General features: G+C 46.7%; 2 protein-coding genes across 5 annotated transcripts; one reads left to right on the forward strand and one right to left on the reverse strand.

Moving 5' to 3' along the window:
• Positions 1-1,007: 1,007 nt before the first annotated feature.
• Positions 1,008-4,586, forward strand: LOC108076790 (insulin-like growth factor-binding protein complex acid labile subunit). 2 transcript variants are annotated; one of them, XM_070284313.1, is made up of 5 exons: positions 1,008-1,026; positions 1,548-2,820; positions 2,876-3,092; positions 3,148-3,410; positions 3,477-4,586. In XM_070284313.1, the coding sequence occupies exons 2-5, from the start codon at positions 1,550-1,552 to the stop codon at positions 4,486-4,488; spliced, it is 2,763 nt and encodes a 920-aa protein (XP_070140414.1). In that variant the 5' UTR covers positions 1,008-1,026; positions 1,548-1,549; the 3' UTR covers positions 4,489-4,586. The 2 variants fall into 2 exon arrangements, with proteins under 2 accessions (XP_070140414.1, XP_017025296.1); XM_017169807.3 differs by lacking the exon at positions 1,008-1,026 and adding an exon at positions 1,055-1,363.
• Positions 4,587-4,933: 347 nt separating this feature from the next.
• On the reverse strand, positions 4,934-19,509 carry wdp (Leucine rich repeat protein windpipe). 3 transcript variants are annotated; one of them, XM_017169800.3, is made up of 3 exons: positions 19,314-19,509; positions 15,401-15,452; positions 4,934-7,696 (listed from the first exon to the last, which is right to left on the reverse strand). In XM_017169800.3, the coding sequence occupies exon 3, from the start codon at positions 7,615-7,617 to the stop codon at positions 5,593-5,595; it is 2,025 nt and encodes a 674-aa protein (XP_017025289.1). In that variant the 5' UTR covers positions 7,618-7,696; positions 15,401-15,452; positions 19,314-19,509; the 3' UTR covers positions 4,934-5,592. The 3 variants fall into 3 exon arrangements, with proteins under 3 accessions (XP_017025289.1, XP_017025292.1, XP_017025293.1); XM_017169803.3 differs by lacking the exon at positions 15,401-15,452; XM_017169804.3 differs by lacking the exons at positions 15,401-15,452; positions 19,314-19,509 and adding an exon at positions 7,973-7,987.
• Positions 19,510-20,639: the final 1,130 nt, after the last annotated feature.

Consider the following 20,639-nt stretch of genomic DNA (forward strand, 5'->3'; position numbering starts at 1 on the left):
CGGCATTACGCCGACCTCTGCATTCTGCCTGGCAGTCTTTGTCTGCGCACCCCTGCCCCCTGAGCTGAACTTACTTCTATTTTGTATTGTCGCTAACCATTTAAAATTGTTTTCCCTTTTGTACTCTGGAAAACTGGAGGAGTACATGTGCTAAGGTTGGAGTTAATTCTTCATTATAATTTCTGTTAAAATGGTTTCAATATTCTGTCTTTTACTTCCAAGAGTGTTCAAAATTCTTCAAGTTCAACACAACCTTTCCAGCCTTTTATTTTCTTTTCCATTTTTTAAGATTTTGCTGTTTCCTGCTGCCTTAACGCTTTTCGTCGTAATCAAGCCGCAAACATGTTGCTGTCAACACGTCAGTGGCTGGTTCTGCTGTTTTTTGTTTGCTCCTGCTTTCTTAGCAGGAATGAAACTGGGACTGGGATGGGTTCGTCCTACACTTATTTTTCACTTTGCACTGCGTCTGAGGCGTCGTTTCTGTTTTGCTCACGCTTCATTACAATAAATCCGGTTACGGGTGTCTGCAGGTCGCAGCTGCACTCCGAACTCCGGCCGAATCCTACGGCGGAACGGGAAATTTTAATGCCCTATCAGCGCCAGTCGGAGACGAGGAAGCCACGTCTGGCCCGTGTCCCGGATTTCCAGCTCCCAACAGTTGTGCTGCAGTTGCACTTCATCTTGTGACAAGTTTATTCAGCCTTAAACGACTCCATTTGTGGCCATATCCTTGTATTCACGGTTGATTTGTTGACATATGCTGAGAGGGTATTTAGGGAATTAAAGAGAAGAATATTATATTGGTGGATGAAGTTTGGGAAAAGTTGTTTACAAATAAGCTTTTCATAGTTTTCAAAATGAATTGCTTGTTTTCTGGTATTTTCCTCTACTCTAACCCACACACTGGGCCTGGAAAAATACATTTTTGCTCACCTTGCCACACTCGCACTTACCCCATGCTAACGGCGGGCTTATCAGCGGCTTATCTTATCAGTCGCCGTGGAAGCCTCTGCCCGCGGCCAGCAGGTGAGTAATTTTCCTCGGTCGCCCAGTATTAGACAAGCAGTTGCGCGGAGAGCCTACCAAATAGCCCACAAAACTTGGCAGTAAACTTAAAATTCCAAAGGAATTCCAGAAATTTGACCTTTAGAGCGTACAATGCTGAGGGCGTGGCTGCAGCGGAGAGGCAGTGCAGTTCTAGAATAGGAGTCCTTGGCTCAAATCCGCGTTATTTACGCCTCGACTCGTTGTGTTTTCCGTTTGTTTTCGGCTGCTCCAGTTTTGTGCCTCCGCTCCGGAGAAACAGATAAGATAAGTGCAGTGCAGTTCGAAAGGGGAAATACGAGTGATTAAAATCCAGCAGGTGAATACTCAGTCATACATTGTGAAAGCCCAAGCTGATAGTGACGTCACTAGTGCCGTGGAATCGTCGCAGTTTATGAACTGCGTTTAAGCAGAGGCCAAAAACAGAAAAGGCTGAAAGCTAATGGAAGAATTGCCTGCGCAATAGGCCTAAATTCAATCACCTTCCTCCGTCTGTCTTACAGCAATGCGGATGGGCCTGGAGCTGGTTTGCCTGCTACTCCTGGCCACGGCCTCCTCCAGCTGGGCCGTCAATTGTCCTTGGCCCTGTCGCTGTGCCTGGGTGGTGGACAGTTTGTATGCCGACTGCTCGCGGAGGAGCCTCCACACCTTTCCCAACTTTGACGGCATACCCGTGGAGCATCTGGATCTGTCTGGCAATCAGTTTGGCCAGTTTCCCACGCAATATGCAGACATTGACTCTCTGATCTACCTGGATCTCTCCAACAACCAGATCTCGGCTCTGGATGGTAAATCCCTGATTGGGTTCACCTCGCTGAGGACCCTGCTGCTGGCCAACAACTCAATAGGGTCCTGGGAGGCCCTCAGCCCTAACGAAGCCTTTAAGTATGCACCGAGCCTGAAGCGCTTGGGCCTCGACGGTAACCATTTGGGCAGCTTTGGCAGCGGCGAGAGCTTCGAGCTGCTGACCAGTCAGTCTTTGACCGAGCTGGAGCTCTCCTCCTGCGACATTTCCGCTTTGGGCGGCGACCAGCTGATGAACCAGCTACCGAACCTAGAACGCCTCAATCTGGCCAACAACCAGCTGACTCAGATGGCGGCCTTGCCCTCGAGAAGTCTGCGCAGCCTAGACCTGAGCAATTGCAGCATTCAGCACTTGTCTGGCTTCTTCCTGGACTCTCTGCAGCATCTGGAGGCCCTCAACCTATCCCGGAACACACAGCTAGAGTTTGGCGGGCTCGAAGAGGATCCCGTTTTGACCTTTGAGCTGCGCAAGCTGGATGTGTCCTACTGCAACTTGGACAGCATCGATCTCAGCGGATTGCCCCAGCTCACGGAGCTACGTTTGAGGGGCAATCTTCTGAGATCCATCGATGCCACTACCTTCGCCAACAACACCATGCTAGAGGTGCTAGATCTCTCTCAGAACGTGCTCCGCCTGCTGGGCCAAGATGCCTTCGCCAACCTAAAGAGACTGAAGCAGCTGAACCTGGCCTTCAACGAAATAGCCCGACTAGACAGGAACTTTATCCGCAACAATGATGTGCTAGTGGAGCTCAATCTCAGCCGGAACGTTCTGCAGAAACTGACCAGGATCGTGTCCAACTCGGTGCGCACCATCAACATGAGCTGGTGCGAAATAACCTTCATCGACAGCTCTGCCCTGTCGAGTCTCTCGGTTATACAGAAGCTGGACTTGTCCAACAATCTGATCAGCGACTTTCCCACCTTTATGCGATCGGAGACGCTTCAGGAACTGAACCTGGCCAACTGCAGGTGGGTGCTCTATACTTGGAGAGAGGTAAAAATGATAATTGGCTGCTCTTTGCAGACTGAGCACTGTGCGGAACAACACCTTCAGGGAGTTCCCTGAGCTGGCGGATCTCCACTTGAATGGCAACCGCCTGACGAGCCCCATTCCGCCCTATTACTTTGGCAGCAACAAGTTCCTGGATCAGCTCTGGCTGGGCGATAATCCCTGGATCTGCGACTGTCACAACCCGCTCTTTGTGGAGTTCTATGACTTTTTAACAGCCAAGCCAGCCAAGGTGGGTTTTCTTTGTATTACTATATGTTTTTACTACAAATCCTTGGTTTTCTTAGATCAAAGACAAGAATCACCTGCGTTGTGCCGCTCCTGCTATTTTCTACAACAAACTCTGGGAGTTTGCCTGCGCGGATGTGTGGATCCAGAATGCCAGGAGTAGCAGTGGTGGCGAGAAGGCCTGGTCCATTATCATGATCACCCTGCTCCTGCTGGGCGGCCTCATCTTGGCCTATGCCTGCTTGCAAAAGTTCCTGAAGAAGCGCAAGGTCAGGGACAATCACCGGGAGTATGCTGAGAACGATGATGAGCTAAGACGCATGTGGGTTTTATTCTTTTTAATTATTTAACAATTTCTTTTAAATAAATTGTTCCCTCTCCCCACCAGACGAGATCTCAACGACCGCATCCTCCTGGAAGATGCCACTCCTAGCATCCATCAGCAACAGCAGGAGATCAGCCTGCTTCCCTCGTACGAGGACGCCCTTCGCATGCCCAAGCTGGTCAGGCCGGTCAAGTCAATGATGGACCTATCGGGACCGGAGCGTGCCCGAAACTCCCGCAAGCTTCGACGCTCTCAGACCCATGCCGAGGGCGAGGGCTCCCAGTCGGAGGCGGAGGACTCTAGCCTGCAGCTGGACAGCCGCCAGAGGTTCCGCAGCGTGGAGATGCTGTCCAACCGGGACAAGGAGCGCACAGCGCAGTACGGACCCTACCGCCGCACAGGCCACATGGAATACAGCCAGTCTGGCAGCCGGCGCTTTAGCATCGAGGACTCGCGCTTCCCGGCCGCCCACCTCAAGACCCAGAACCTGCAGAGCGCCGAACAGATAGGCAACTTCCAGAGCTACGAGAACAGTCCCTACACGAAGCGAAAGCCCAAGATAGCCGAAATTCCGCCCTTCAAGCGCGTCAATATGGCGGCCGCGAGCGTAGAGTTCCTCACGGATCCCGAGTACGATGACGTCGAGGCCAGCAAGCCGGGCAGTCCGTTTGCCAAGAGGAAACCAAAGAAATCCCTTCCACCGCCGCCCTCCATGAAGGTCAGCGCCCAGGTCTATACGCTGAAGCAGAGCCCGGTTCTAGAGCTGGATCCAGCCGTCGAGGACTACTTCAGTGCGGCCAAGAAGCAGGCCTCCTCGTCCACCATCGGCAGTGACTTCCAGGAGCTGCACGCCCCAGAGCTAAGATCCCTGCCGGATGAGAACCGCTCTAGTGCGTCCCCATCCGAATCGGAGCACGACCTGGAGCGAGCCAAGCGCCGGAAGCGAAAGAACTCGTCCAGCCGCCGAGTGAGCGGCAGCTTTACGGCGGCCAATGCCGGTGATGGCTCCTCCTCCTCCAGTGACACGGAGCAGCACGCCCGGGTGCACAGACCCATGCGCGAGACTCTGTTCTAGGCACCGCATACGAACCATTTCCCTGTTAGTTATCATTTCCATAATAAGACTATTTAAAAGCACCAAGAAACAAAAATACATAACACTGTATCCACTTATTCGGCCACAAGTGTTGAGTGGAGTTTTTTCTCTTGAGTGAAAGCTCTGCGTGGTTGTTGGGCAATTTCGAAAAATTGAGATTTCTAAAGTCAAATTCGAACTCTCTTGAGTGAAAGCTCTGGTTGGAATATTGGCTAGGAAGCTTTGCCGATATAAAACATTTATTTAACCGCCAAATTTGAATTTGTATTTCAACAAACGATAAGAATAACGCTCTATTAGAAGAAATGGAGAAATGAAACTTGCCATCAGAGATGGTTATAGAATCCCTGAAACCCCTCTTAATCTTGATGAAAATCCTTGATTTCATTTATATTTTCAGCTGATTTTCCCAACATAAAAAACCAACGATTTATTTATATTTGAAAAGTCGCTCATTTAATGATTTAACACATTGTAATTTCACAAGAGAAGGGAGCTTAAGTAGTTTACAGTATGCTGGTAGGATATAAAAGTACATATACAATAAGTATGGTGTGTACACATCACATGCAAAAGAAGCAGGCTGAAAGCATATATTACTATTATTATTATTTTCCAAAAGAGTTTCCTTCGTCTCTCAGCTCCTCGGTAGTAGTTACTCGGTATTTTTCAGTTTTTCAGCATTCCCTCGACGTCGTCTGTTTGCATCAGGCATATATATATTTTAGCTTTGGTATTACACTAGATTTATGCTTAGGCGTAATTAATTTACTTATGTCTAGACACTACTTCTCGGCTACACTTAAGAGGGGAGCGGGGTGCTTAAATCGAATAGTTTGCTGTTATCGTCGCTGGATGCTGGATGCCGGATGCTGCACTGCATCCATGGCTGTTGTTGTTGGCTATGTGTGTTGCTGGTGATGAATACACCCCTGAGTGTGCCTGGTTCAGAGCTCGGACGATGATGAAGGCACCATGGCGCAGGAGTGCGATTCAAGCTCTGGCAGGAACAGGCCACTCTTTCGGGGGCGAGTCGTGGAGTCGTGAGTCGGGCTGTGTCGAGAGCTGATGGCTGGGCCCAGATCAGTGGCCATTGACGGGCACCGACAGGTGTGTGGGCACGGGCGTGGTGATGATGTCGCCGGCATTGGACTTGCTGCGCGTCACCAGCATGGGGGTCTTGGGCTTGGGGGTCTCCGTCAGCTTGATCTTGACGCGTCCCGTCTCTGGTGAGTAGACGGGCGAGTAGCGGCCGGATTTCGGGGACGAGGGCAGGTAGGCGGCGTCCGGCTCATTGTTGTTGTTTTGCTCGGCAGCGGGCTGCTGATGCTGGGCGTACTTGGAGGCACGCGGCGACTGGGGTGTGGGGTAGCGGGGGCTGATGGGGTAGTACTCGTGGGGAGCGGGTTCTCCGGGAGCGGAGCCATCCTTGGCACCGCCATTGGCCGATCCGTTGCCATTGAGCAGCGGCTGCTGGTTGGCTCCGTCCTTGGCGTCGCCATTCTCGTAGGGCTTCTTTACGATCTGGGCCTCGTCCAGCTTGGTCTTCTCCCCAATCAGCGGAGAGTGCTCCTGGCCATTGCCATGGCCGTTCTTTTGCAGCGGCTTGCCCAGCTGCTTCTTGTCCATGTCCAGGAGCTCCGTCTGGCGCTGCGCCTCGGCATCGCGGGCGGCGGCGTTGCTGTCGTACTTGCAGCGCTTGATGGCCACGAAGAGCACCAGTCCGACCACAATCAGGCCGATCACGGCCAGCAGGTAGTAGATGGCACTGCTGTCGTCCGTGCGCTTGCCCACGCTGGCGGTTTGGACGTCCTCGGACTCCTTACTGCTGTCCAGCGGGCCGTCGGTGACCACCTCGGACTTGACATCGGTGACATCCAGCTTGGTCTGAACAATCGGCACAATGGGCTCTTCCTCGACGGGTTTGTCCTCCTTCTCCTGGCCCTCGAAGATGCCCATGTGGCTTGTGAAGATGCCGTTGCCGGGGTTCTCCAGTGGTTTGCCATCGTTCTCCTGGGGCGTGGGACTCTCCGCCTCCTTGTCCTCTTCCAGGTCCTCTTCTGAAGCTATCCTAACCTTGGAGGGATCGGGGATGATCAGCAAACCGCCACCGCTGCCAGAGGCCTCAGCGTCGTCTTCCTCATCCTCCACTATGTCCTGAATGCTCTCCGGCTTGGTTGTGGTGGCCTCAGAAACCTCAGAGGCGGCAGCCTCTGGTTCGACTGGCAGAGACAGTTCCATGTTGGTCTCACTGAGGTCTCCAGAGCCCTCAACTTGGTCGCCGGGCAGGGGCTCCTGCGGGGAACGCGCCTTCTTGGAGGTGACAGTTTTGCCCTGGCCGCTGAGCGGCAGGAAGTCCTTGCCCAGCTCGTCCTCATTCTCGTGCTCTCCGGACGCAGCAGCCGGCTGATCGCCCATCATCAATTCGTTCTCCTCCAAATCGAGATCGGACCAATGCTGCTTCTCCTTCTGGCAGATCTCCGCCTGCTTCAGCTGCAGCCAGGAACGGCCCTTGTACTCCAACGGGTAGGAGCACACCACCGGGTGTTCCATGTAGACAATGCGTTCCACCAGCCAGTTGCGAACCTCCAGCGTCTGGCAGGAGCAGTTGATGGCGTTGTGGCTGAGCTCCAGCTGTTGCAACTGGTGCATGTGGGTGAGCTCCAAGGGCAGCTGGCCGATCTGGTTGTGCTGCAGATTCAGCACCTGCAGGTGCTGGGGCAGCTTCTTCAGCTTCTCGGAGGTCAGCAGATTATGCTTCAGGTTCAGTCGCTTGAGACCCTTGCTCAGGTGCCCCAGTTCCGACAGCTCGTTGTGGGACAGATCCACGGAGGTCAGTTCGGGCAGCTTGTCCAGCACATGGCCCAGCCGGGTGAGGCCCAAGTGGGATAGATCAAGCGAATGCACGGGCACTGAGGTCTGGAAGGGCTTCTCGGCCAGCCGCAGGCCGGCAGTGCTGTTGCACTTCAGGTGGTACAGCGGCTTGTGTGTATGCTGAGCCAGGGTGCAGCTGCAGTCCGCCGGACAGTCCAGGACAGGAGTGGGAGTGGCGGCCACGGCCACGCAGAGGAGCAGGGCCAGCCAGGCGGTTATGTGGGAGTGATCCATGGCTGTGGCGTTGGCTTGTGCTGTGTGAGTGTGTTGTGATGGCAGTGGATCCTACTTGCTTCCTCGCTGGGTGTCTTAACTGAAATGAAGGCAAGAAATTCAAAATCAACATTGATATTTCAAAAGAAATAGTTCAATTAGAAATAAATTAAGAAGTATATGGGAATTACTAATAAGTTCGCAGAATTGAACTTTGGTTTTAACTTAAAAAACTTAACGACAACCATTATAAATGAATCACAAGCTAGCCAAAGCTCTCGAAGTGGCAAAACTGGCAGAAGATAAGTGTACTTTGAAGTCTAAAATGAGGCAATTACTATGCTCTCAACAGCACGGTATTATGGAAGTATTTTACTTGATTCTTTCGTGTATCGCCGAAGCTATAGATGGTCGATCCTAACGGCAACACCTTTGAGCGGAAACTAACAGAGCTTTGGCAGTTATGGTATCTCTCCGCCTGGCAACTTGTCATCGTCATTGGTTGCGTCATCCCCGCTACTTTTCTACCATCTTCCAGAGCTCTCTCTATCTTTCTCTTTCTCCCAGTCTTATCGACAGTTGTTATCGGTGTTAGATTCAGCTATCACCTCTGTATTTGACGCTATCTTTGCGAAGGGTAATTAATATTTCACCCCTTCGTTCCGTGACATCAGTAGTCGAGGCAGGCACCTGACCCACCAGCACCGCCAATCCCTTTGAAAAGCCACCGCAGAGTGAGTCAGTCTTCTGGCAGAATTGGGTAGAATCGAAGGCGGAGAATCTGAGGAGCTGAGGAGCCGAGGAGCGAGGGCCTTGGGCACTTGCACTCGCTTAATCAGAGCAGATTGCCAGCGGCCCGCTTTTAATCCGAATCTTCGGCTTGCGAACGTCCATTGCCCGCCTTCCACGAGCCACGCTACGCAAACTGATTGACGGCTGTCTCGTGGATGCAATTTAAGTGCAACTGGCGCTCGCTTGGAACCCACCCCCCCTCCGGCCCACAGCAACAAGCCCCTCCACCACTGATAAGCAGACGCCCTCAGCCTCTGACCGCAAAAACTGAACGGCTGACGTGCACGGAGCCAAATCTTAATGTATTCGGGGTAAAGATATATGTTCGTTATAATCGGAAGCCTGATTCTGGGAAACCGAAAATCTCCAAGGAAATACGTTATTTATAATTAATTTTTCTTAAACATTTTATAAGTATTTTTCTTTAAAATTTTATAAGTATTTTTCTTGAAGAGTTTTTAAGTTTATCGTAAATATGTTATAAGTATTTATCTCAAATTCTTAAAAAGTTAAGTTATTTATATAAACAATTTTATAAGTATTCTCCATACAAATTTTTTAAGTATTATTAAGAAAAAACTAATAAAAAAGAATGCGTCAAGAAGAAAGAAATCGAAATCAAAACCAGATTTTATATTATTAATTTGCACAAACACTGAAAGTTAATTAATTTAGGTTATATATTATAAGAAGTACATATTTCTCTCGCAAACACGAAGAATTAGATTCAGATTAATTTATGTAAATATTTAATTAACTTCCCTGTTATATTATATATAGATCTTAATTATATTTTAAGGCAGTCAACTTGAAGTCGCTGATTACTATTCAAAGCTTAATTGAATGATATTTCTCCAGTCAAAGCCTGCTAAAACTATAAATCCCAACAAACGTAACACTTTTTTGCTATTTTATTGAAGAAAATATACTTTCCAGAGATTAAGTAATAGATTTTGTTATATAAATAATAAATTAAACATACATTTACTCAATAAATAATAATACATTTCTCTCTCTGTGCGGCACAATGGCGATGCCCAATCCTAATCATGCGATAGACGAGATCTAGAAAAGATGCCGAGTAGTCTGAGTGAGTGGCTCAGCCAGCTAAATTTGCAATTTGTAACGCGGATCTGAATTATTCAACAGTTGCGGACTATATTTGCATGCAAGTAGCAAACTAAAATTGCCACTGATCTCGCAAGGGTTGATGCTAAGATTCCACCTCCTAGTTTCCCCCTTTGCTGCACGTGTCTCCCAACGGGGATTCCCCTTTTCTTTGCCCCTTTTCCGCCCTATTTTCGAAGCAATGAGGCTGCAAATTGGAAATGGTCACAACCCTGAAACATGCAGATCTGCAGCTGCTGCTGCTGCTGCTGCTGGGCAAGTAATTGAGGGATTGGAATGGGTCGAGGGACCGGGATCGAGATCGGGCGCAGAAAATGCCAACTGGAAATGAGGCGTCACACGACCAGGCAAAAAAATAAATCTCCGCAGAGTTGCAGATTCCGAAGGGGGAGCCAGAGCCCAAGGTCAGTGTCATTATGTTCATGCGAGGCACAGCTCGGCGACGACACATGAGAAAAGTGGTTACCAGCAATTGTGTCACTTCTTTTGGCTAAACAGGCAACCGGCCATGTCTTCTTTTGGCTTTGGTGTTGACAAATTGCCGCGATTGCGAGTGCGACGGGGATGCTTCGGCATAAACGGAACTTTCACCTGGACATTTATCAAAATCTGTCAATTGCTGAATTCGTAATTTGCAGCTGCCACCTGTTGCGGCCAAAATGCAATCAATGCGGTTAATTGCCTTTTGCTAAAATCTCTGCACTGCACTGCTCTGCTCTCTGAGATCTGCAATCTGGGGCTGATATCATAATTCGATCACGGGACTTGGTTAATTACTTTCAGACGGGCATAGACTACACACACAAGAGCCTTTTGATGTTGTGGCGACAGGAAGTGGGAATTAGAGAGGGGCGGAACTGGGAGCGGGGGCCCTAAAACATCCACCAAATGCCCACTTAATGGCAAGCAGAAGCAAAAACGAGACCAACTTAGTATTCTAAGTTTTGCAAATTGGAAGAAATCAGCGCCAGACAGCGGCGAAATCTTAAACGATGACAAATGTTCAACCTTGACAGAGACGGAGACGGGTAAAATCTTAAGAGTTCAACTGGAATAAAAAGATCTCCCTCTGTTCCTCCTCAACTCGTTCTTTCGCACTCGAACAAAAAAATAAATACAATAAAAGATCGCACAACGCCACGAAAAATGTGAAAAAATTAAATCACGTCATGCTGCGATCGCCAGCGAAATAAATTGTTATATATGGGTATTTTTAGATTTGTGCAAATCTTTTTTATACATTTCAATTAGCCTGCGCTCGCGCCGCAGCCACACAATGATGAAATGAAAGTGTTTGTTTGGGCTTTTGTTTGGCCATATAAATTTATGTATTAAAATAAGCTCTATTTTCGAGCAAACTGCAGCTAGATGTGGATTTGGAGTGGCCTCGTTTAGCATACGCTTATGCTTATACAGACCACTTTTCTATTGAACCTTCTACAAATTCGCCACATTTCTTTTCATTTCCATATTCATTTCTCTTTCTCTGCAAAATACAGAAGAAACGGAGAAAAAAACTGATGACGCCAGGCAATTAAAACATCAGGTGATTTGGGCATTTTGCCGGGCCAAGACAACGCCGAGTGGAGCGGGTCTGAAGCTGCCGCAAACGTTAATGTGTTGACCGCATTAAGCCAGGGAAAAAAAGCGGCAAAACCGCCAACAGACAGAGATGACGTCTAAGCCAAGGCTTGTGAGTCAGTCAGGCCATTGGATTTGGCCAGCACAGAGTGCTCAGCTCACAGATCTCGCAGCTCCATTCACAGTGCTCACAATGCCCATTCAAGAGTCAGCGAGTCGTCGTCGGCGGCAATGGAAAGACAAATTAGCATATTCTAATTTCCGACTGACTCCGACGGGCGGGTGACAGATCGACTGATATATATACTTATACTTATATATAGATTCGCGTATGTGCGGTGCAGTTCCATGCATAATGACCCACATTGCCCGCGGAGTCCGCCGTCAACATTATCAATAAAAAGCCATTTAAGCATTTTGCAATTCAACTGTTCAATCAAGTGCAAATGAGCCTAAATTCTGGCGTAACCTGAAAAACTCTTTCCCATATTCAGGTTCGCAGCCGTTCTCTTTCGTCTTTTCGAATTTTAACGGAGCCCGAGCCAGTGTTTAATTGATTTCCACGAAGCGAGAGAAAACCAATCACCGGGGCCCTGCATAACCAAAATATGAGCCCCAAAATCGAGGGGAAAAAGTGCAGGGCGTAAGCTGAAATTATGTGAATTATGCAAAACGTGTGTTGTGTTGGCCAGACCAGAAAGCGAGGCACAAAAAGCGGAGTCAATGTACCAGCTCCACATACATAAGGCTGGCCCTCTGGCCCAGTGTTGCGTATACGCCGCGTAGTCCCCGTTTCGCTGATAATCCCGTGCAGGAATAAGGCCGTACGCACATCTTACACTTGAACTTGACCTACGAAATCAGCGACTATCAGCTGTCGGCTGATCTTTTCTGATGTTCTGCCTCTGGGCAGGCGGCCAGAAAATGTGCTCGCTGACGGGGAATCAGGGCGCAAAGAATCTCGACATTCGAATACATTATACTTATACTCTCCCTCTCAGTCTCAGGTTCGAAACAGTTGCAGGGAATTCTCAAAATAAACAGAAACCGACGAAAGAGAAAGGCTGCCTTAAAAATACATTCCCATTCTCATTCCCATTCCCAATTTATTTTCTTTTTATTTTCGGGCTTCCTCTTGCAATCTGTGCAAACATTTGACACCCACGCCCCGTCGCACAAACTTAAATCTTAAGTCTCAGCACACACACACACATGAGAAATTGATGATGGACCTGGGTGTCAACGAGTGTTGATTCTGATTAGTGCCAAACGCCAGTTCGGATAAGTGTTTCTGTCAGTGGCCATAGGTGCGACCGAAGGCCGAGGAGATCGCAATGGGAAAAGCCACAGAAGAAAAGTGAATGAATTTTTCTCTGAACCGAAACTTGGCTAACATAAAGCATAATGTATAATAAGGTCTTTGGAAAGACACTTAATTTTAATAGTAAATAATTAATATAGAGCCAGGCCTAGCTAATTATTCTTGATTTCCTTGGGTTCCCTGGTAATTTAGAAAATAAAACTATTAGTGCCCCAATTAAAAGTTAATGTGTAAGCTAATTGAAAGAAATAAAGTAAAAGAAGGCATACTCAATTATTAAAAATGTTATTCCATGGAGCTTCATTTAATTATTACTAAGGTTATCTTCATTGTCTTGATTTTATTTACTTTTCTAAATTAAAACACTTTATGTTTGAGTAATAAATCTAAAACCAAATAGCAACATGACCATGACTTTGCTTTATTATTTTGTTCCTTAGTGATTGTGAAACCCATAATTCTCTGGTCATAAGTTGAGCGATTAATTGGTAATTGCTCTGTTGACTGATCCAGACAGTGATTTGTGCGAAAAGTTCTCTCCACTTGGCAGACAGGAACCGGGAACTGATGACTGGGCCTGACTTTTCAATGAACTTTCCTGGCATTCAATTAAAAACACGTTAATTTACTCTGTCCCCCGATCAATGCCTTATAATTGTCTGAGGTTTATCAATAACAAGTTTAGTTCGGAGATCAAATCAGCTCAGCGGGACTCGCGCCACGTAGCCATAATTAGCTGACTCGAGCTAGAATGTTACGTGTGGATATAGATACAGATACGGATACACATCTATGCTGTAGCTGTGCATACTAATGTTCAAGTTAAATAAATAGCCACACTCTCGTTAATTGGCAAAAAACGAACACGAACAAGATCCCTGCAGATCGTTCTAAAGTCATGAGTTTCGGTTTCAGTTTCGGTTTCAGTGTCGGCGTCGTTCTCGTTTTCGCTTTCATTTTGGGCATCCGATGAGGCAATTGGCAACCAAAGTCAGACTTGGCAATATTTATATACTACACATATATATTTGTATCTGAACAAATTAACGCGTTTTGTGGGGGCTGCGTTTTTTGGAACCGCCGCTGAAATGGACTCGTGCGCCGACCTTCCCCGCGCGAATTGCATCTCATTAACACTGCGACTGTTTCTGCTTCTGCTTCCGATTAAATTGAAAGCAAGCACAAACGGCGTAATTCGAGGAATTACTTACAGCCCGAGGTGAGTTCGAATGTATTCGCCTCAATAACAACCATAAATCAGCAAGTCGCCTCATAAAAAATCAATTGAAGATCCGCCGATCGATTGTATCTATGGCCGAAATCGGTCTTTAGCTTAAACAATTTTGTGTCTAGCCGATAGGCATTTTTACTACATGCCATAAATGCCGGGATGACGCCTCTGCCTGCTGCCGCGTTCCCCCCTGTGAGAAATTATTTGCCAATCTGCACCTGCAAAATGCATTCCGCCGTCTGTCGACGTCGTTCTCTGGTTTATTTACACTGCACATCTCGAGTTCAAGTTCAATTATGTTTGTAAACAAGTGACAGCAAGTAATGCCGCCGATGAGCAGCTTCTATGGAATCCTAAGCATTTAATTCAATTTAAAAAATTGACAGTCACCGTAAACTACATTTAATTGTTGACTCTCATTATTTGTCGGTCTTCCCAGAATATATACTGTGTGTGGTATATGCCAAATCATTGAGAGGTGTTTTGTGACAGGAAAACTGACTCAAACTCATTGAGTTAGTCAGGTGATGTCATAACCATGCTGGTGAAATTTCACGAAATTATTAACGCCCAATGACGTCACTGAAATGAGCCGAAATTTTTCGTCAAAATAGACGAAAATATGGCAAGGCCAATTGAGAAGCCTCGTCATCAATTGTTTCTCAAAATATATACACATGGAATTGGTTTAAACGTGAATTTCCCCAGCTGTTTGGTTATTTCCCTTTAAACCAGAAAAGAGCAACCAGAAACCAGAAACCCTGTGCCCGGGGCCTCGATTCAAGAGCAAGTGTTGACCTTCCCAGGAGTTGAGCATGTGTAGTGCAGTGTAATTATGGCCAGTAACCCATTCACATTCCCACTGGCGGCTGCTGCTGCTGCTGCTGGGGTTTTCGAAGCACAGAAGGCGAATTCCAGGCCAGAAGAGCCCATCAGTTCAGGCCATCAATTCGTGCACTCACTGAGGGAAAATTTAGCTAATTAGGAGAGCTAAAAAGGTGCTGATTTTATATGGAATTTGATTCATAATTCATGAATTAAACTACTGGAAAATCTACTAGAAATTACAAGGTTAACTGGTATTTCAAGAATTGTATCTTTAAGATATAATAAAGTATCTTAAATAATTGTTTACTATTTATATTTCAGCTTATAGCTGTATCTTATATCCCTAGATTCACAATTAAATAAAGTTTGACCCCTAGACACTTTGTAGCTTATGGCCTTCTAATTTCTGCCAGTGCACACTCAGGACACTCCTTTGGACAAATTAGCCTGCGGTTAGCTGTGGATGCATTCAAAGATCGCATGATCTTACGGCCGTTTTTCATGGCTTCGTTTGGCAGTTGACACGTTAAGAGCACGCACGTTTGCCGGCCATTTAAGTGGTCCCAGCATCTTGGCCATTGCCACTGGCCAGAAGATGGAGAGATGGAGAGATGGGGGATCGACGGCAGTCCGATAAAGCGGAGAGCGGCATTTGACAGTTATGACCACTTGCTTTATTTTTAGAGCCAAAAACGGCTAGGCCAGTTGGCAAGCAAAGCAGGCAGAAAGCAAACCGAAGCCGGCCGGCACCCACAGACACACCAAGCAGACACACACACAATCTGAACTGGTTTGCTTGACGCCGCAGCATGACTCTCCCGATGCCCGCTTAGAGTGCCGAAAAATACCCCAGCCTCGCTGGCTTGGTCTTGACCATGTTTCGGGAATGCCAATCCGAGGCGTGTGTACAACTCAATTCGTACCTTCTATAAGACATGCATACGATCCGTCCTCGGTTAATGGCCAGTTTCAGAGCTGCAAGAAATGGATAAAAGGGGGCTTTAGTATCTGCGATTCGATGCGAAATGGAACCTTAAAACTTAATACCGACTTCGCGGCGAGAGAGCGCACCCGAGTGACTTGCATTGAGCGTTTTCGATTTATCTGTGCAATTATTTCTTGGCTTTGATTTTAATTGTTTGCAATTAAAGCTTTAATTGCCCGGCCGTCTAAATACATTTTTAACGAACTTTGCTTCGTCGGCAGGCTGTCACTCAGCTGCTGCAGCTGCCTAATCCCCTAGTCCAGCCCGGCCTAATGGTCAGCCAAGTGTGAAAGTTTTGCCCAAAATTACGAAAACGAAAAGGAGATTTACATCAAATTGGCCCAGGGTCAGCAGAGTTCATAGCGACGATCAGCCCGATCATCATAAGCATCAAGGTGAAGAATTTACGGCTTCCCTGGGCTGAAAATAGACTAACTTGGACAATAAATGCCTGACTGAATCACTAGCCCGTCGATTCTCAGGGCGTTGCTTGTCCATTGTTAGATCCAAAAGAGCCAATAACCTGCTGCTTGATTACTATTCAAGGGACGTGCCCGAAAATACTGTCACGTAATCCGCGAACGCCCACTGTGCGGGTTTTGTGAATGGATTGGATGGGATTGGAGTGGTCTCGGACTGGTCTGGAGTGATGTGACAATGTATCTAATCTTTGAGGTCGTCATCGCTTGATGCCCGATCACATCACATGCAAATTAGCTGCCATTGATGAACTCGTTGGCTTCTGTGAACTTTGGAATGCCACCTGCCCCACAGATCTGAGAAACAGATGTCGAGAGATCTTGGCGAACTCTTCTGGGCTGTTGAACTTGAATGGGCGGCAGAACGAAACTATTTCCCAGTGCTGTTTATGTTAGGGAAATTGCGGAAAAACCGATAAACAATCGCTGGGCCAGTCTGCGTCATAGTTTCCATCGTTCTCGGCAGCGGAACTCTCCATATGCCCCATCGCGGAATTCCTTTCATTTCGAAGAGCTTTCCACACTATCTCTGCGACGGAGTGTTATCTTATCGCGGGACATTTGCTAATTATAGATAGGGCCGAACCCCAAAAAAGCGCAGAGCCCAGAGTCATGTGCACTTGAGCCCTGGGATTTTGGGCATTCATTTGCGTTTGACAAAAACTTGGGCCCCGTCCTCCACTCTTCATTATTCATTAAGAATACTATAGAATGCAGCACTCCAATGTCGGGGCATTTCCATTTCCCCGCACTCTCAGTGGAGTTGCCCAATGATATTGTTTTGATTGCGCCTCGATAACAGCTTGTTTCGCCTTATCGAAACACATTTGCTGCTCATCCCCTTTGGAAAACATTGCCTCAATATCTAATGGGGACAAGGTTGACACATCCACCAAAAATGGGACCACGAAGTGCACCCAACTGCTAGGCTCTACGAGGGTGTGAGAAGGTGACGTGACTGACTGCATTCGATCTCGGATTGCCTTGGATCGAGACGAAACATAAAACGAGGAAAGCCGAGACCCCAGACGCGGGGCGCCAATTTTGCGATCACTCACCCAGGCAGAGCCGAAAACGAGCCAAAAAAATCTTTGTGGAATTGAACTTGAAACATGGAAAAATGACCAGGGCAGAAAGGGTAGCAATGGGGATGTTTCAGTCAAGTTCATTTGTTAATGAATTTTGTTAAAAAAAAATACCAGGAAATTCCAATATTTTCTGTGCTTATCTGAAGCTCGCTTATAAATATAAATATAAATTAAGTTAGGAATAAAGATAAAAAACAGGAAACCAATGTAACTGAACAATTCAAACACCAAACTGAGCAGAATTCAGAAAGAACAAACTTAGCTTTCTCTTAACTTTCAAAGATAAAATGGGGAATATGATTTGGCAAAGGTATTCCGCACATTTCCGATAACCTAACGAACCCCGGGGAAAGAGATAAGTGTGTCTGAGACACACTCACAGATAGATAGACAGACATTAGCACCCACCAAGGTGATGGGCCCCGGGAGCTTCAGCTTTTTTTCGCTCGCCTGGCTGGCTTGGCCAACGCCGCCGAGTTATTGGCCATAAAGCCGATTTCTGGAAATTGCCTGAAAAACAGTTTTCAGTTCGCACTCGCACACCTCTGTGAATTATGCGCTGGAAATTAGCACCTTGGCTTTAGTCGGAGGAGGATTGCGCAAGAGCCGGGCTTTATGGCTCCACTCGGCGCGACTGGGAGTTCCGTTCCACCTTCGCAGATCTTGGATTTCCCAACCCGGGATCGATGCTCTCACCCTATCTCTCTCCCCGGCTGATTGATAATCTCATTAGGCGGTGACGTTGCATGAGTGCTTGCTTTTAGAGCTGACAAGCTGAAAAGTTTGTACGCGTATTATTAATATTTCTTTTTATACACACATTTCGTGGCCCAGTGATTCACCCAGCGTTTCAAGTGGGTGCCGAGCTGCGGGAAACCACAATAGGAAAGGTGAAAACTCGGAAAGAATATATATCGATCGGATCGCTGTCCTATCCGTGTCTGGATGAATCAACCTGGTTGGTGGGCTACTGCCTCCGCCGTGTGCGGTTTTCTAATGATTTACGTAAACGATTCCCGAGTTGCAGGGCCCCGAAAGCTCGCCAGCCGGGTGGGTTTGCTCTCAAATGCTAACAATACTATATACACATCATAATATGGACAGATCGGATCGGGGTTGAGTTGCAGCTAGCGTAGGTAGCGGAGATTTCACGCGAATGCGTGCCTCTCTCGAAATATATATATTGTAGTCAGATGAGTTCGCAATCGGGGCTTCGAGTAGCTTTAAGTACCCGCGCCCGGGGGTTAAGAGAGTAACCGTTTTTTATTATATGCTTGGCTCATCCCCGGCTCTCGTATCTTTCTTACTTTTTGGCAATTATATAACTCGGCCGAGTTGGGAAATAGGGTCAAGTTTGCCACAGGCCGCAAGGCGACCGCAAATGCAAGCCACAGATAAGTAATAAAAGTGAGGCTAGTGAGCAAGCAACTTGTTTCAGTTTCAGTTCCAAAAATCCCGACCCCGAACCCTGGCCTTTTACATCAAGCGGAATGTCCAGATTCCGCGATTAGTCCCTTGCGAATTACTATCTGGATTGACACTCGCGGCTGCTGTTTATTTTCAGACTTTCGGTTTCGGTTTACTTATCACGTCCAGCAGACTGCTGGGCTTTGTATTAATTCGGGAGCTTATCAAGGCCCGACCGAGTCTGAAGCCAAACTCACACCACACGCCGGATTGCTTGAATTCTTCGCACTGTTTTTCTGCGGTCTTTATTTTCAGTTTTGAGAGCACTTTTGTTTGATCAGATATGTGTGTTTGCTTAGCGCTATCGCGCGTGAGTACGTATTTTTCACTGTCGTTTGTTCTGAAAGCACTGAAGATGCCCGCCACTGAAGAGTCCTTCAACACACGATGCTACCCAACGGGCTCTTGCGGTTGGACTGGCGGAGATCGCTTCTCGCCGAGATTCCCCAGACCGCCGCTATCCCCGAATGTGTCGCATGGCGGGCAAAAACCCAACAAAAAAAAAGAGCCCAGCAGCAGAGGAAGCAGCGAAAAGATACAAAATTCGTATCTGAAATGGGAGAGAGAGCACCCAAAAAGCAACGCCGAGAGGGGGATGACAATGAGGCAAAAAACAACAACGGCGCGTCACAAACAATTTAGCCTCGTAAATCGCCGAATGCAAGTGTCTTGATAGCTCTCTGGCGGTTTGATTTTGGTTTTCGCATTTTATATTTTATGATTTTCATTTACGTTACGTTGGTTTTTATTTTGCGTTCGCCGTGTGGGCCAGACGACAAGTGTGTGTGCCAACGGAAACTATATAATTTTTAATTACCTAGACGGCGAGGGGAACTGGGAACGCTGCCTATTCGGATCGGATTGGATTCGCGCACGCACCCGACAACACGTCTCGGCACTGGAGTTGCCCGAACGAAACAAAAGCTCGGTTACCTGGCGAAAATCGGGGGTCGTAAACCGGAGATCGGAGATCGGATCGACCGTTCGCGGAGAGAGCTGAGCACCGAATGACACGCTATCGGAGCCCCCGGTTTCCAAGAGCCGCAAACTTCACCGGAGCGCGAGAGCAAAAGCCCATGGCGAAAGCTACACTGAGAGGAATAGTCGGTATATTGAAGGAAAAGATACATTGGATAGATATATATTTTTAAAAATATAATACAGAATAAAAGCTGAACATATATAATAAATATCTTTAATTTATGAGATACATTTTGCATTTATAAGATCCCAAGTATATTTTGAGCTCTTAATAATTAGTGAATTTATATCTTTCATGGATTTAGAGATACATTGAGTAGATATTTGTATATTTTTGAAAGAACAATGCAGAATAACAGCTCAGAATTTATGAAATTGCTTTGTCAAGTGAAATAAATATCTTTTATTTATGAGATATATTTTGTAGTTTTGATAAATGACACAGAGTATTCAATATGATATACTAAAAATATTTAAAGCTCTTAGTAATTAATGGAATTATATCTTTTTTGAACTTACAAATACAATTTTTGTATATTTTATTGAAAGCCTGTACATTTCCTTTAAAAACGTAAGAAAATATCTTTAATACCTTCATAAGATCTATCTTTAGACATAATTTTCAACAAGAGCCTCCACTATTTTCCAGTGTACTGGAGAGTGCTGTACAAGAGAAAGATATTTTTTGAAAGAGAGTGCCAAAAACCCGTTGCCATATAAGCGTAATACTAGGAAACACGTGGATAGCCAGCGGCACACGCGCCTTAGAACGCACACAACTTTGTTTGGATTACGAAATTCATCGGCAAAAAAGCTTGCTAATTGCAAATATTACTCTCCAAGAGAGCCCGCTTATGAGCTCTCTGGCAAAAGCTTATCACGGCACTCCGGCGTTATCAATTGATGAGCTGACTTTTCGATTTGGTTTGTGCGAAATGAACTTAAGTTCTCCTTTACAACGTTTGCATTTTCCATTTCCTGCTGTAAGAAATGCGACATATGTATGTTTTAAAATAAAACTCTGGCGTTTTTTTTTATCGCAAGTTCACTTATATCTTATCATTCTGAATATTCTTTTCCGCCACCCGATAAACACCCAACACTCTCTTCACGTTTCTGCGTTTTGTCTCTTTTTTTGGCAACAGCTAATTAAGCCCAGTTG

This window comes from Drosophila kikkawai, chromosome 2R (genome assembly GCF_030179895.1).
Source record: "Drosophila kikkawai strain 14028-0561.14 chromosome 2R, DkikHiC1v2, whole genome shotgun sequence".
Taxonomy (NCBI): Eukaryota; Metazoa; Arthropoda; class Insecta; order Diptera; family Drosophilidae; genus Drosophila; species Drosophila kikkawai.